Source organism: Meles meles, chromosome 19 (assembly GCF_922984935.1).
Source record: "Meles meles chromosome 19, mMelMel3.1 paternal haplotype, whole genome shotgun sequence".
Classification (NCBI taxonomy): Eukaryota; Metazoa; Chordata; class Mammalia; order Carnivora; family Mustelidae; genus Meles; species Meles meles.
Genome location: NC_060084.1, coordinates 59,248,757 through 59,263,077, shown reverse-complemented (window position 1 = coordinate 59,263,077; position 14,321 = coordinate 59,248,757). Strand labels below are relative to the sequence as shown.

General features: G+C 44.9%; 1 protein-coding gene across 1 annotated transcript; it reads left to right on the top strand.

The window, feature by feature from the left end:
• The first annotated feature begins 4,777 nt into the window (after positions 1–4,777).
• Positions 4,778–13,411, top strand: C19H19orf18 (chromosome 19 C19orf18 homolog). Its single transcript, XM_045989601.1, has 7 exons — positions 4,778–4,859; positions 4,982–5,047; positions 8,510–8,575; positions 9,005–9,097; positions 9,752–9,854; positions 11,775–11,956; positions 13,350–13,411. Exons 1-7 carry the CDS (start codon positions 4,778–4,780, stop codon positions 13,409–13,411), a joined length of 654 nt encoding a protein of 217 aa, XP_045845557.1.
• Positions 13,412–14,321: the final 910 nt, after the last annotated feature.

Below are 14,321 nucleotides of genomic sequence, written 5' to 3'. Positions count from 1 at the left end.
GTCTATATTTCTTGGCCTTTCTTTTGTGTTCTCTAATTCCTTTTCCTTTTTTCTGGACATTTCCTCAGTTTGCTCTTCCAGTTTGCTAATTTCTTTATCAGCTGTCCGTTTTGCTATTTATTTCCTCTACTGTGTCTTCATTTCAATAATTGTTTTACATACCTAATATTTATATTTGGTATGTATTTATATATATGTGTGTGTGTGTTAATACTCTCATTTCCTGTTGCTAATACCATGCCTTATCTCTTTAAATATATTTAATAGACTAATTTAAAATTTTGGTCCATCTGTTCTAATATATCTGCTTCTGATGGAATCTGTAATGCAGTGTGTGTTTTTTCCTGAAGTTGTTAATGCTCAGAAAACTGCTTATTACTTTGGCCAGTAAGTGTATTTCCTTTGGGGCCATTGGTTACTCCATCAGTTGTTATGCATACATGTGATGGGATCAGATTCTGGTCCCTATAAATAGTTCAGGGGTGGGGAGAATGGATCCTGGAAGGGGAGGTCAAGGCATCAGAAAGCTGATGGTCAATGACTCCTCACCTCATGAGGTAAGAGTCCTTGGAATGTGATTTGCCATCCCCAAGCTTTGAGGAGGCAGGGCAGACAAGCACTTGCCTGAGGTAATGTGGTCTTTGTTTCTCAGCTACTCATAAACACAGACTACCCCTTGCCTTGATCCCACTCTTCAGGAAGCCTGGACCAGAGATCGGGTTACTGTAGCTGGGGGCGCAGACACTGTTACAAGGCAAAGGCAGGGAAGAAGCAAGAGCAAATTCCAGAAGTTCCTTGTGTTATTCTCATAGCTCAGCTCTCTCTCCTGCTCTAGCCACCCAGTCCAGCATACTAGTTCAAATCAGGTATCAATCCAGGTCTTTCTAGCAGCTTCTGGTATTTCTGATCTTTTGCCTCTTAAGTTATACCTGGGTTTATCTTAGGTGCCCATTGGGCATATAGGAACGAGAACTGCAATCTCAGTGGTCAATGGATTGTCTCAACATGAGGTCTGTGGAAAGACACTGGAGACCACAGCACATTATACCTTCCCTCATTCTCTCAACTTCTGCATAGGAGCAGCACACAGCACAGCACAGGCAAGTTCAAGTCCAAGAGGTTCTATTTAAAATGGCAGAGCCATGGGGCGCCTGGGTGGCTCAGTGGATTAAGCCACTGCCTTCGGCTCAGGTCATGATCTCAGGGTCCTGGGGTCGAACCCCGCATTGGGCTCTCTGCTCTGCGGGGAGCCTGCTTCCTCCTCTCTCTGCCTGCATCTCTGCCTGCTTGTGATCTCTCTGTCAGATAAATAAATAAAATCTTAAAAAAAAAATAAAATAAAATGGCAGAGCCAGCGTGCCTGGGTGGCTCAGTGGGTTAAAGCCTCTGCCTTTAGCTTGGGCCATGATCCCAGGTAGCCCTGCATTGGGCTCTCTGCTCAAGCAGAGAGCTTGCTTCCTCCTCTCTCTCTGCCTACTTGTAATCTCTGTCAAATAAATAAATAAAATCTTCTAAATAATAAAATAAAATGGCAGAGCCTCTCCCCATTCTTGATTGCTTTACCTGCTCTACTCTTCTAGTCTAAATACTCTTAACATCTGTCAACTTCAAGCATGTATATAATCAACTTGTTAAGTTTCTTTTCATTGCCTGCATCACTCTTACAAGATACAAGCTCAACAGGGCAAGGCTTTTCACTTGTTCAGTGTTCTAGCACCAGGACCTGGAGCAGTGTCTGGCACACAGCAAGGTCTCAACAAATGTCTGTTGAATGAAAGGTCAAACCAGCATTAGGGTTATCCCCAGACTCAGTCTCTAAACACCCTCCCATGTTATTAGGAAAATAGAAGGGTCCTAACAGAGTCCAGAGAAGACAACCCAAGCCAAAGGGAAGAACTTGGGGGTGTGGATTTATTAGCGCATGTAGAGGGAATAATGGGTGAGACTGATCTGGATTTTGAATAATTGGAAAAATAAACCTCAAAGCTCAAGAACTTCCTCGTGCTGAACTTGCCCTGGTTTATTTACTGGATGTTATAATTGCCCAGTGAGTAAACCAGCTGGACTGGGAGGCTGTGAGCTTAGTCCTTTGGAATTTGGGATGAACTGGGGAGGGACTGCCATGTGGCTCAGTGGATCTTCCAGTGCCTTAACACTGTCGGGGTGCAAAGACCCCAAAACCAGGGCAGCAAGGAGCTCTTTCACATGCACTGTAAGTGTATACAGTGTATATTACACACATGCATGTGTAAGTGCATGTAAGCAAGTCTTGTAAGGTCATGCTACAAATAGCCCAATTACAAACACCCTAATTCTGGACATCTTCATTCCCAAACCCACGTGTGAAAGCCGTGTTTTCCTTGCAGCATATCATTGGAATGATACTGTCGGGGCTCTGGGAACCCCCAAGCAGCTTTGATCAGGAAGGACAGAATGATTCTGTGTTTACAAAGTCCCCTGTGGCTACTGCCTGGGGGAAGGAGTGATGGAGACAACTGGGACAGGAAGGCCCACCAGGGGCCTGCCGGAGGCCCCGCCCAACGTGGGGCCGAGGCTGTGGAGAGAAGCCACGCAGACAAGGCCCCAAAGCAAGACCGTCGGCGTCGAAGTACCGAAGGCCAAGAGAAGCGCAAAGGCGGAAGAAGATCCCGGTCCTGGCCGAGAAGCTTGGACTCGGCTTACTTGACCGGCCTAACAGCTTGACCCTTCCACTGAAGAAACGGCCAAGGCAACCGGAGGACAACGGCCAGCGGAAGCCGCGAGGCTCCTGTCCTTGCCAGAGGGCCCGGAGAGCTTCGCGCGTGCTGGGGCTTCTCCCGGCTAGTTCGGCCTCCGGGCACGGCCCCGAGGACGCGGACGGCGGGGAGCGCCCCCAGGGAGCCCGGGACCAGACAACCCGACAGTTCGCGCGTGCAAGTTCACCCTGGAGCGGAGCCTCTGGCCGGACCTACCGCACCGCCGGCGTCACCGCCTGGTCTCCCGCAGGCCTGCGCGGCTGCGCCTCCCGGAACCGCCCGCCCTTCCCGCCTGGACGTCGCGCCCGCTCGTCCCGCCGCCCCGCTCTGCCGCGGGACGGATTCGGGCGCCGCCCCCGACCCGCGTTCCCCTCGCGCCAGGGCGCGGGGGCAGGTGCCCGCAGGCCGCCCGGCAGCGGGGGCGCGCGGTTCGCAGCCAGCCCAGCTCGGTTACCTAGGAGACACGGTCGGGCCGTGCGGCCTTCTGGGGCTTGTAGTCCACCAGCTCCGGCTCCGGCGGCTCGGCGCCAAAGACAACGCGCGGAAGGCTCAGGTCTTGATCTCAGGGTCATGAGATCGGACCCTGTTTGGGCTCCGTGCTGGGCATGGAACCTCCTTAACAACAACAACAACAACAACAACAACAACAACAACAACAACAACAACGCAAAGAGACATAGCAGATGAACTTGTCCAGATGGATCCGAATGGCAATTCTGAGATTGCAGAACATAGAAAGAGAATGGGAGCCAAGCTGTTATAGGGATCATGCCCCAGGTATAGCTGGATGGAAGGAAGACAAGAATGGGAATTAGGGTGTTGTATATGGATCAGGCTGTGGACAGGAATGGGAATTAGGGTGTTGTAAGAATAAAGCAAGAAGCTGGCGATAGTCTACTGTATGGGTATAGCTATCTAGAGGGTTTTAGGCTTGTCATCTCACAAACATTCAGAAAGGATAGCTGCAGGGCACCTGGGTGGCGCAGTCAGTTAAGCATCCGACTCTTGGTTTCCTCTCAAGTTGTGATTTCAGGGTCATGAGATTGAGCCCAAGTCGGGCTATGTGCTCAGCACAGCGTCTGCTTAAGACTCTTTCTCCCTCTTCCTCTGCCCCTTCCCCTCCTCTCTAAAATAAATAAATCTAAAAAAAGAAAGAAAGGATAGCTGGCCTTTAGGTACAGTGCAAGTGAAACCGGTTTCTAATCCCAGGGGGCTTCACAAGCATCCGAAGATCTAGTCTGCTATTGTTATTGGTAGAGGTGAATCAAAACTTGCCTTGGGTATATTGAGAACTACTGGACTGACAAAGGACATGTACAAGGGACAATCTTCTATGCTATTTTCAATTCCATTTCCACATTTTGAGATGATTCAATTAATCTCCTTTAAAGAAATTTCTGGAGGCAGCCAAAGGGGCCTATGGTTCTGAACAGTACCCAGAGAGTGGAGGTGTACTGAATTGCTTTTTTGCAGATGCTCTCCCATTTTCCAGCAAGAACTAACACTCACTTTTGAGCTTTGCATGGATTACGTTACTCAGACATTGCTATAGTCCTGTGAGGTAGGTGCTGTTTCTTTCTCCTGTTTTCACAGATGAGGAAGCTGAAACCCAAGTCTTAAGTTACCTGATCAAGCAGGAAGGTCTAGGAAGCCAGAGACTCGGACTAGAATTCAGGCTTTTGACTACACAGCTCTACTGTGTTCTCTGTTGTCTTCTTGTGTGTCCCATTGAATTTTAAATGATCTTTGCTGCCTCCTCACTGGTCTGTACACTCCCCGAGGGCAGGGCCCTGGTTCTGTTCTCCACAGATGAGCCTCTTCCCATGCCCCATCCTGTTAGTATCCCCATTGGTTGACTTGGTTCCATGGAGGAAGTCCATGTGGCAACGTGAGCTGACCTCACACTGGTGGCTCCAGGTCAGAACCCAAACATTCTGTAGGGAGCAGAGTTTCTTAGTTCCTCATAAATACAGGGCAGATACTACGCTATAGCTAAATATATCCTTTCGTCCGATTGCTGAAGGACTAACAGTTTTGGAGTGATGGACAAGGTTCAAAGTTCTTTCACCTTTCTAGTTTTGTTTTTAATGGAATGCCCACTTCTTCTATGCTTGCGTTATGGAGGTGAGTTCCAACCAGTTGATCTAGCAACAGACTTAGTGGGTAACTTCAACCATTGTTTTTACTTGTTTCAGGGGAAATAAGAGGGTTAATTACATTTCACTGCTACAAGTTTTCTTTTCAAGGCTACAAACAGTCACAAACATCCACAAATGTCACTAAGCAGGAAGGTGTTTTCTCAAGACTCAGAGGTAAGTCATTGTATTACACATTCAGTGAAATGGGAACCATAGTCTGGGGTCATCCTATTCACTGTATGAATGTGTCTTGTCTTGTGTATTTGCTAGGAGCATGCGCCATACAGTAATATAATTAGATAAGCATTGCTTGAAAAGTAGTCTGATATTATTCTCTCTTGGTAAACTGTGCTTTGTTTTCAGGGATTACTGTGCCTCTCTTTCATTTCACTCAGCACACACAGAGAAACTTTGCCTGCCTCAGGATCATTTGAATGCATCTGTATGACTTTAATTGTAATGTGGGACACATTCTGGTGGTAGACCGTAGGAATCCAGATACAGAAAGCATAAAATGTTCTTTATAATTATCTGTCTTCTATGCTTTGCATTTTAAGTCCTAAAACTCTGTTTATCTCAAAACAGAGAAACTGACCCTGACAGTTGGTGAACCAGGCAGTAACTCTTTGTGAAGAGACACGGTACTTATAAACCTCTCTTCTATACAAGGGAAATTCTGTCTGCACAATATAATAGCTTGTAATTCTGTAGGAGGAAAGGATATTGCCATGGGGCCCTCCCTGGCCCTGGCTCTCTGACCTTCTGATGACAGCACAGACCCCTTCAAATCTGTCAGGTCCTCAACCAGCTCATGTGACTACAAAAACAGACCAGAAGCCAAATGCATTATGTCCTTAACCCCCCATATTCATGAAAGGAAATGCTGGATACAAACAGAACAAATTGCAGATTAAGCCACATACTTCTTTGAGGTATTGTAATGAATTTATTAACAGTAATTACCTTCTGAAGGTAAATCTAAAGGTTATTTCTTATTTTCCTAAATCTGTCTTAAACTTGTCTCTTCTCTCTGATCCCTTTGAACGGCCTTCTAGCTCCAAGACCTATTATGCCCAAGCAATTCCCAGGGCGTAATGGTAAGTCAAGGGATCTGGGTTGGTGGCTGGAATTCAGGAACATTCCCAGAGCTGCTGTGGTATATGGCTCTAGAGGGTGCCCCACAGTGGTCATCACTAATCTGTACAGCCCTTTCTGCAAATCAGAAAAATGAGTGCCCTGTGGATGGTTGATTTAGTTATGATGCCACTCAGAACAGATTAGAAAATAGCACAGATGTCCAAGCATCAGGAAAGGGAAGATATTTTTTAAACATTTTATTTAATTATTTAATTGACAGAGAAAGAGAGAGACACAGAGAGAGAATGAGAGAGAGAGAGAGATACAGTGAGACAGGGAACACAAGCAGGCTGAGTAGGAGAGGGAGAAGTAGGCCTCCCACCGAGGAGGGAGCCTGGTGTGGGGCTTGATCCCAGGACCTAGGGATCATGACCTGAACTGAAGGTAGATGCTTAATGACTGAGCCACCCAGCTGGCCCAAAATACAGAAAATCTTAAAAACAATACAGCAACCCTCCCAAACACATTAGTAACTTTTCTAAAGCTCAGCTGTGAATATCTCACTTGCCTATTCCTCCCTCTACTGCCAAAGCCCAGAGATTGAATTCTTGCAAGGTATCAGGAGACCTGCGTTTTAATCTTTACTTTGAAACTAACTGGTGCTATGAGCTTGCACTAGAGGTTTGCTGAGATCTCTGGTGCGTCTGAGCTTTGGGTCCTAAGTGCAGGTTTCAATATGGAGATAGAGGACAGAATTGTTTTAGATCATTGGAAGACTTCCAGTTTTCTCTGTAATCCTTAGCTCTTGGTTATATGAAAAGATGCCTAACTCATAATAAGGGAAATACTCATTCCCATTTTCAGCTATCATGTTGAGAGTGGACAAATGTTTCATTAAGAAAACTGGCAAAAGAGTTGGGAAATAGGGGCGCCTGGGTGGCTCAGTGGATTAAGCCGCTGCCTTCGGCTCAGGTCATGATCTCAGGGTCCTGGGATCGAGCCCCGCATCAGGCTCTCTGCTCTGCAGGGAGCCTGCTTCCTCCTCTCTCTCTCTGCCTGCCTCTCTGCCTACTTGTGATCTTCTCTCTGTCAAATAAATAAATAAAATATTTTTTTAAAAAAAGAGTTGGGAAATATAATCTCTTGCTTTTTTTTTAAGTAGGCTCCACGCCCAGTGTGGAGCCCAACACAGGGCTTCAGTTCACACCCTGAGATCAAGACCTGCTCCGAAATCAAGAGTCCGACTCTTAAACGACTGAGTCACCCAGGTGCCCCAATCTCACATTTTTAAAAACTGAAGTATAATGAATGTATAACATCCTATTAGTTTCAAGTGTATATAATCTCATATCTTGTGTGTAGGCAAGAAAAGAGTGCAACTTCTACAGAGGGCAATTGGCAATCCTTATAAATACAAAAAGAATGTATTTACTTTTTGGCCCAGAGTACTGAAATATGCCTGGGATTTATTTTAATCAGGTATGATAAGACATACAGACACAGAAATGATTGTTCATGATGGAAGAACATTATATTCACAGATTCCTAGAAGCAGGACAAGAGGGAGGAGCATGGCTCAGAGTCCTTATTGGTGTTTTCATGAGAAGGAATGAGTGAAGTGGGGTAGGGACACAGAGTAGTGGATAGTTGGAATGATTTCGGTGGCCTCTGGGCTATAGGAGTGGTTCCTAGTTGTCCAGCACCTGGTCCTGGGAATATTTAGGGTAGGGGGAACATTGGCTTGGTGTGTGAGAGGTAGTTGGGGCTGTGGACACTGGATTGGTTGATTTATATCAAAGGAGTGCTCAGAGGGAAGTTGTCCATGAACTTTAGGAAATAGCTAACCCTGGGAGGGATGGTCTGTCCAGGAGCAAAATCTCAGATGTGAAAACATCAAAAATACAGAAAATAGGAAAGCCTGGCTGCCTCAGTCAGTGGAGTGTGCAACACTTGGTCTCAGGATTGTGAGTTCGAGCCCCACATTGGGTGCAGAGATTACTTAAAAATAAAGTACCTTGAAAATAAGAAAATATAGTCAATATAAACAGAAATTTCATTTCTAGGAAACAACTAAAAAATATGTTTCTTGAGGTACCTGGGTGGTACAGTTAGTTAAGCATCTGACTCTTGGTTTTGGCTCAGGTTTTGATCTCAGGGTCTTAAGATCCAAGCCCTATTTTGGACTCTGCACTCAGCAGGGAGTCTGCTGGAGATTCTCTCTCTCCCTCTGCCCCTCCCCCTCACACTCTCTCTTTCTCTTTCTAAAATAAATAAATAAATCTTTAAATACACACACACACACACACACACACACACACACACACACACACACGTTTCTCATTTCCCTAACCCACCTACTCTCCCGTTCTGCTGGGAACTTTCACATCAGTTTTTCTTGCTCTAGAAAACCCCCAACATGATTACCTCAGGCTCGCCTTCAGGGGTCGCCTTGTTTCCTCCATCACTGGCAAAGTCCAAGCAGTCAGAAGAGAGCACCTGCGTCCCCCTCCCCATCCACCTGCAACCTCACCCTCCTCCTCTGCCTGCCTTCCTTTCCAGGGCGAGGACGGCCCCAGCTAGTGCACCACCGTCCATCTCCACCGACTGGCACAGGCACAGGCACAGGCACAGGTGACAAGTCCCTCCTCATTTCCTGTAGTTTAAATATCACAGTTTAAATATCAGTCCCGTCCTCTTATGAACGTTCTGTCCATTCTCCCATCTTAGAAAGCAAAACCCATTTCCCAATCTCTTAGCCCTCCTGGGAGCTGCCCTCATCCCTCCTCAACACCAAAGACACCGCTAGCCCTTTCACAGCCCACGTTCTTTTCGCCATGCTCGGCTGAGCTTTCACTGATGAGTGAAGCTCAGGGCGTTTTTCCTTCAGTTGCTGAACTTTCTGTGCCACGGAAGGGACAGGGATGGGACGGCCAAGTGTGAGTGAAGAGTAATCACCGTGGTGTGTGAGGTTTTACAAGCGGCGGAGGAGCGTACTCGCCCTGCAGGTGCTGTTTTGTTCAGTTTGTGCGAACGGTAACTCTTCTCTCGTCTCAGGCGGTGGGGAGAGTCATCCACCTGACCGCGGGAAGAACAGCGGGAATCTCAGAGCACATCTGACGCCCCCGAGCGCTGAGACCTGGAATGCAGGTTGGGGGAATGGCGTTCTCAGTCTCTTAACACCCTCTCAGCACGGCCCTTCACACCCTGACACCATCAGTGCGACATCTGAGTCACCAAACTAAAGCCGCTCTCCTTGCAGCCACAGAGCTGGCAGGTGCTGCTAGACCGAGTCAGGGATCCTGTGATCTCTGCAGCGTCTCTACAGAGTGAGAGCGGGCTTTGGCAAAGGACCAGAGGCAGTGGAAGCAAATGGAGTTGGGGATTCCTTTCCATGGAAATTCAAAGTGTATTTGTTCACACAGGCTGTGCGATCTAGCCTCTGTATTATTTATTTATTTATTAAAGATTTTGTTTATTTATTTGATAGACAGAAGATCACAAGTAGGCAGAGAGGCAGGCAGAGAGAGAGGGGGACGAAGGCTCCCTGCTGAGCGGAGAGAGGCGGGGCTCCATCCCAGGACCCTGGGATCATGACCTGAGCTGAAGGCAGAGGCTTTAACCCACTGAGCCATCCAGGTGCCCCAAGCCTCCATATTTTTTAAAATTAAGGATGCTATTTTTTACGGTACTTCGGATTTTGTCTCCCATCCCCCTTTGAAATAACAATGAGATTAACAAATATATTAACTGATAGACACAAGTGAAATGAAATTTTATGTGAACTATTCTTTCCATTTTTAGCACTGATTTCACACAGACCTGCTCTTGTTCAAGTAATTATAATTGCGTGTGTAGCCTTTACCATTGCCCTGGTATGTGGAATCGCTATTTCCTATGTGATATAGTAAGTATTTACTAAGTAACATTACCAACCTCAAGTAAGACATAACAAACTAACCAGGTTATTATTTAATGATGATGATGATGATAATTCTTACAATCACTAAATTATTACTGTTATTCTAAACCTCCACACCTGTGTTTTTCAGAATATGGAATGTACTCATGTTGGGTCACAATGTAAATGAAGAAAAAAACAAATAGGACAGAATACAATTTTAGTAGGATAGAAAAATATTGAAAATCATTATATTTTTTAATGCAAATGCTGATTTTTTAAAAATTAAAAACACATTTTTAAAGATTTTTTTTATTTATTTGACAGAGAGAGAGCACAAGTAGGTAGAGCAGCAGGCAGAGGGAGAGGGAGAAGCAGGCTCCCCACCAAGCAGAGAGCCCAATGCGGGGCTTGATCCCAGGACCCTGGAATCATGACCTGAGCCAAAGGCAGCCGCTTAACCGGCTGAGCCACCCAGGTGCCCCCCAAATTTAAAAATTTGTAAAAATTTTAATTTATTTTTTATTATGTTATTTTGGTCACCATACAGTAGTACATCATTAGTTTCTGATGTAGTGTTCCATGATCTGTTGTTTGCGTAAAACACCCAGTGCTCATTACAACACATACCCTCCTGATACCCATCAGCAGGCAACCCTGCCCACCTGTCTCTCCTCTGAAACCCTCAGATTATTTCCCAGAGTCCATAGTGTCTCATGGTTCATCTCCCCCTCTGATTCCCCCTTCAGTTTTCCCTTCCTTCCCCTAATGTCCTCTGTGCTATTCCTTATGTTCCACATATAAGTGAAACCATATGGTAATTGTCTTTCTCTGCGTGACTTAACTTCACTCAGCATAATCCCCTCCAGTTCCATTCATGTCGATGCAGAAGTTAACTGACTGAGCCACCGAGGCACCCTAAATAAATAAATCTTTAAAAAAATACATAAAAACATGTACATAGGGATTCACCTTTTTTTTTTTTTTTTTTGACTTAGGTTCCCATATGGTTCACACAGCACTGTTGGGCCCTATGTTTATTTGAAATTTTGATATTTGGTTTATCATGGATTTTTTCCACTCATTTCAATTTGTTAAAATATTGAGCTAAAATACTTATCATCATTCCTGATTTTTTTGACACAACCTAAATTTTGCAAGTGTAATCAAGACATTGGAGACCAGGATTTGGGTAATTACTGTTAACAATGTTTAGGATCAGGCCAGTTCTTCCTAATTACACAAATCAAACGATTAGGAGGGTATGTATGTTAGGAAAGAGGAAAGCATTCTATTACCCCTTTTCACATCAAATAGAGATAGCTACTGAAAAATCCACTTTCCGGGCTGGATCTGGTGGAGTGAGCAAGGTACTCACCTCAGATACAAAATTTAAGAGGGTGCCAAAACACTCAGTCATCAAGATGAATGATGTTTTCATGCAATATTTTATAAAATCTACATTTATTTTAAAAAAATCCATCATGAACAAAACGCCAACATTTTAAATACAGAATCAGTAATAGTGTTGCGCCAAGCCACACCGGAGAGCGAGCAAAAGGAAGAATCAGTAATAGCTGCCTGGACTTTATTTAAAATGTTGATATTTTGTTCGTCATGGATTTCTTGGCATTCCTTTTTCTTTTGTAAAATGTTGCACTAAGATATTATGTAGTTTAAAAAGAAGATATTATTATATTCTCTTATACTCCACATGAGTTCCTTATTCACCTCACCTAGTCCTGACCCTGAGCTACATCCTCTCCTGCCTGCCAGCACACACTGGAGATCGTCTGTTTCTGTCTCCTTTCCGTGCCTACCGCCAGGTACAGTGACTGCTTTTGAGGCAAGAGTCACAGGATTAAGGTAGAATGAATGATTCCCTGTGAAAGCTGCGCTCTTAAGCTCATGCGCGTTCTTCTCCAGTCGGCTGGTGCACGCGGAGGAAAGACAGCAACTGGTTTGGCTTTATAACAACGTCAGCGTACCATTCCTGGGAGACGACGACGATGACAATGTCGGTGAGGACTCTGAGAGCGAGAGCCTGGATGAGTCCGCCTACCTGCTTCCAGAGAATGAGGAGGAGCTGGAGAAGTTCATTCACTCAGGTAAAGGCCAGGCCAGTTTGTCCTGTCAGATGCGAAGTCACACTAAAGCTGAGCGGGCCCTGACGGTTTGGTTTGCAGAGGCAAGGTGAGGAGGGATTTAGTGGAGTTTGAGGTAATGAAGGTGAATATTTACAGCCACATCTGCAGAAACGAAGTGTTCTCATCAAACTGCACAGAGGGGAAAACAGCCTTGGGTTGCTCGGTTCGTTTTGTGGGGCAATTCCAAGGACCAAGAGCAGAGTTCAGGAGACCAAACATCCCCCAGACTAAATCTTCCTTTAAACACACTTCTCAGGGTGGCACTGTTCCTGAGTCTAGAACACAGGGAGACAGATGTCCCTCTTGCACAGTCTGCCTCCATCTGATGTGGGAACAGGATCCAGACCCCCAGAATGGACGCTTGTAGGAGAGGTGCTCACCATGCCCACAAATCTTTGTGAGGAGAAGGCAGCATATGTGCTCACATAAACCTGATTTTGTGGAAGCTCTGAGATAGCCTCTTAAAAAAATTCTAGAGCCAAAATATTTCGAGTGCACTGTCTGATTCAGCCGTGCCAGTCTTCCGTTGTGTGGATCTCCATTCTCACAGCCCCAGACACAGGAGTCAGAGATGAGCCAGAAGGCCAGGAGTGCAGTGATTAGTGATGCTTACTGACACCAGTGCCCCTGTTTAACCTTAGGAAATACTTTTTCAATGTCTTTTCCTTACATTGAAGTATAGCTTTTCTGTATTCTTTTTTTTTAAGTTTTTATTTAAAATCCAGTTAGTTAACATACAGGGTACTGTTAGTTTCAAATGTGCAATATAGTGATTCGGCACTTCCATACGACACCCAATGCTCGTCACAGCAAGTGAGCTCCTTAACTGCGTCCACACCTCCTCCTGGTAGCCATCTGTTTGCTCTCTATGGTTAAGGGTCTGTTTCTTGGATTGCTTCTCTCTCTCTGTCTCGTTTCCCCCTTTGTTCACTTGTTTCTTAAATTCCACATATGAGTAAAATCATATGATATTTGTCTTTCTCTGACGGACTTAATTCACTTAGCATAACACTCTCTAGCTCCATCCATGTCATTACAAATGACAAGATTTCATTTTTTTTATAGCTGAGTAATATTCCTTTGTGTATATACACCACATCTTTATCCATTCATCAGCCGACATTATTTTTTTCAACTGAACATTTATAAAGCATTTATAAGATGTGGGAAAATAACTTTATATTGGGGGGTTAAATAATTTTAAATTCAGTTTTCACCATCCTTTTCAGATGAAAAACATTCATTTTATGTTGAAAATTCTACTCTTGTACCTTTATTTTTCCATACTTTTCCCTTCATCTTTTGTCTATTCCTCATCTACTAGTACCTCAATAACATTATATCTGTATTTTAGTTATTAGATCCAAAAGAAGAAAGCATATGGAAAACAAGAGATTGAGGAAAGAGCAAAATTAACGGGAACAAAAATGGGGAATTCTATGCCTGGTATATTCTCAGAGGATCTATGAGAGCAAACGAAAGTGACGCTGGACATGCTAGCCAGCGTGGAGCCCACAGCTGCAGGGACAACCCGCGACTGGGGACCTGAGCAGGACTTACTCCTCGAGAGCTCTGTCCAGAGCACTCTAAAGAAGGAAACTAGAAGTATATAACCGAAAATAAATCCATATATGCAGTGAGTCTTGCTTCTTAGCTCTCATAGTCCATTAATAATTATAACTTAGGGGTGCCTGGGTGGCTCAGTGGGTTAAGCCTCTGCCTTCAGCTCAGGTCATGATCTCAGGGTCCTGGGATCGAGCCCCCGCATGGGGCTCTCTGCTCTGCAGGGAGCCTGCTTCCTCCTTTCTCTCTGCCTGCCTGTCTGCCTACTTGTAACTCTGTCTTTTAAATAAATAAATAAAATCTTTAAAAAATAATTATAACTTAATTGGAAAAGAGAAAATCCAACTTCCTGAGTACAGAAGAGAGACTGTCAAGACTTTCCCCCCTCTGTTTCAAAATTATTTATTTATGTTTTTTAGGATTTTCTTTTCTTGCTCCTAACCAGAAGCATGAACAATTTCTTTGGGCAGTCTCTCAGGCCAAGCCAAGGAACTACTTTCATGATACACAACTTTTCCAGGGATTTTATCTGTCAGTTGCGGTACCTTGTGCCCATTCTCCTCACAGGGAAGCTGAGAATATCCAAATAATTTGACACTGGACTAACATGCAGCTAATGGATTAACATCATCCCTGTTTTTAAGGACCTGGGATCCGGTGAGGAAAAAGGGGCTGCAGGTAAGGAGGTGTCAAGCGTGGCCAGTTGTGGTGGGCACTGTCAGCCAGGAGCTGCTGAGAGCTGTGAGAATACAGGAGTCAAGAC

Excerpts from the sequence above, each read along its gene's own strand:
- C19H19orf18 (XM_045989601.1), top strand. The coding sequence starts at position 4,778 with ATGGACAAGGTTCAAAGTTCTTTCACCTTTCTAGTTTTGTTTTTAATG. Across the intron at positions 8,576-9,004 it reads TGGCACAGGCACAGGCACAG|GCGGTGGGGAGAGTCATCCA; the intron begins GCACAGGTGACA and ends CTCTCGTCTCAG. Across the intron at positions 11,957-13,349 it reads GGAGAAGTTCATTCACTCAG|TTATTAGATCCAAAAGAAGA; the intron begins GTAAAGGCCAGG and ends TCTGTATTTTAG.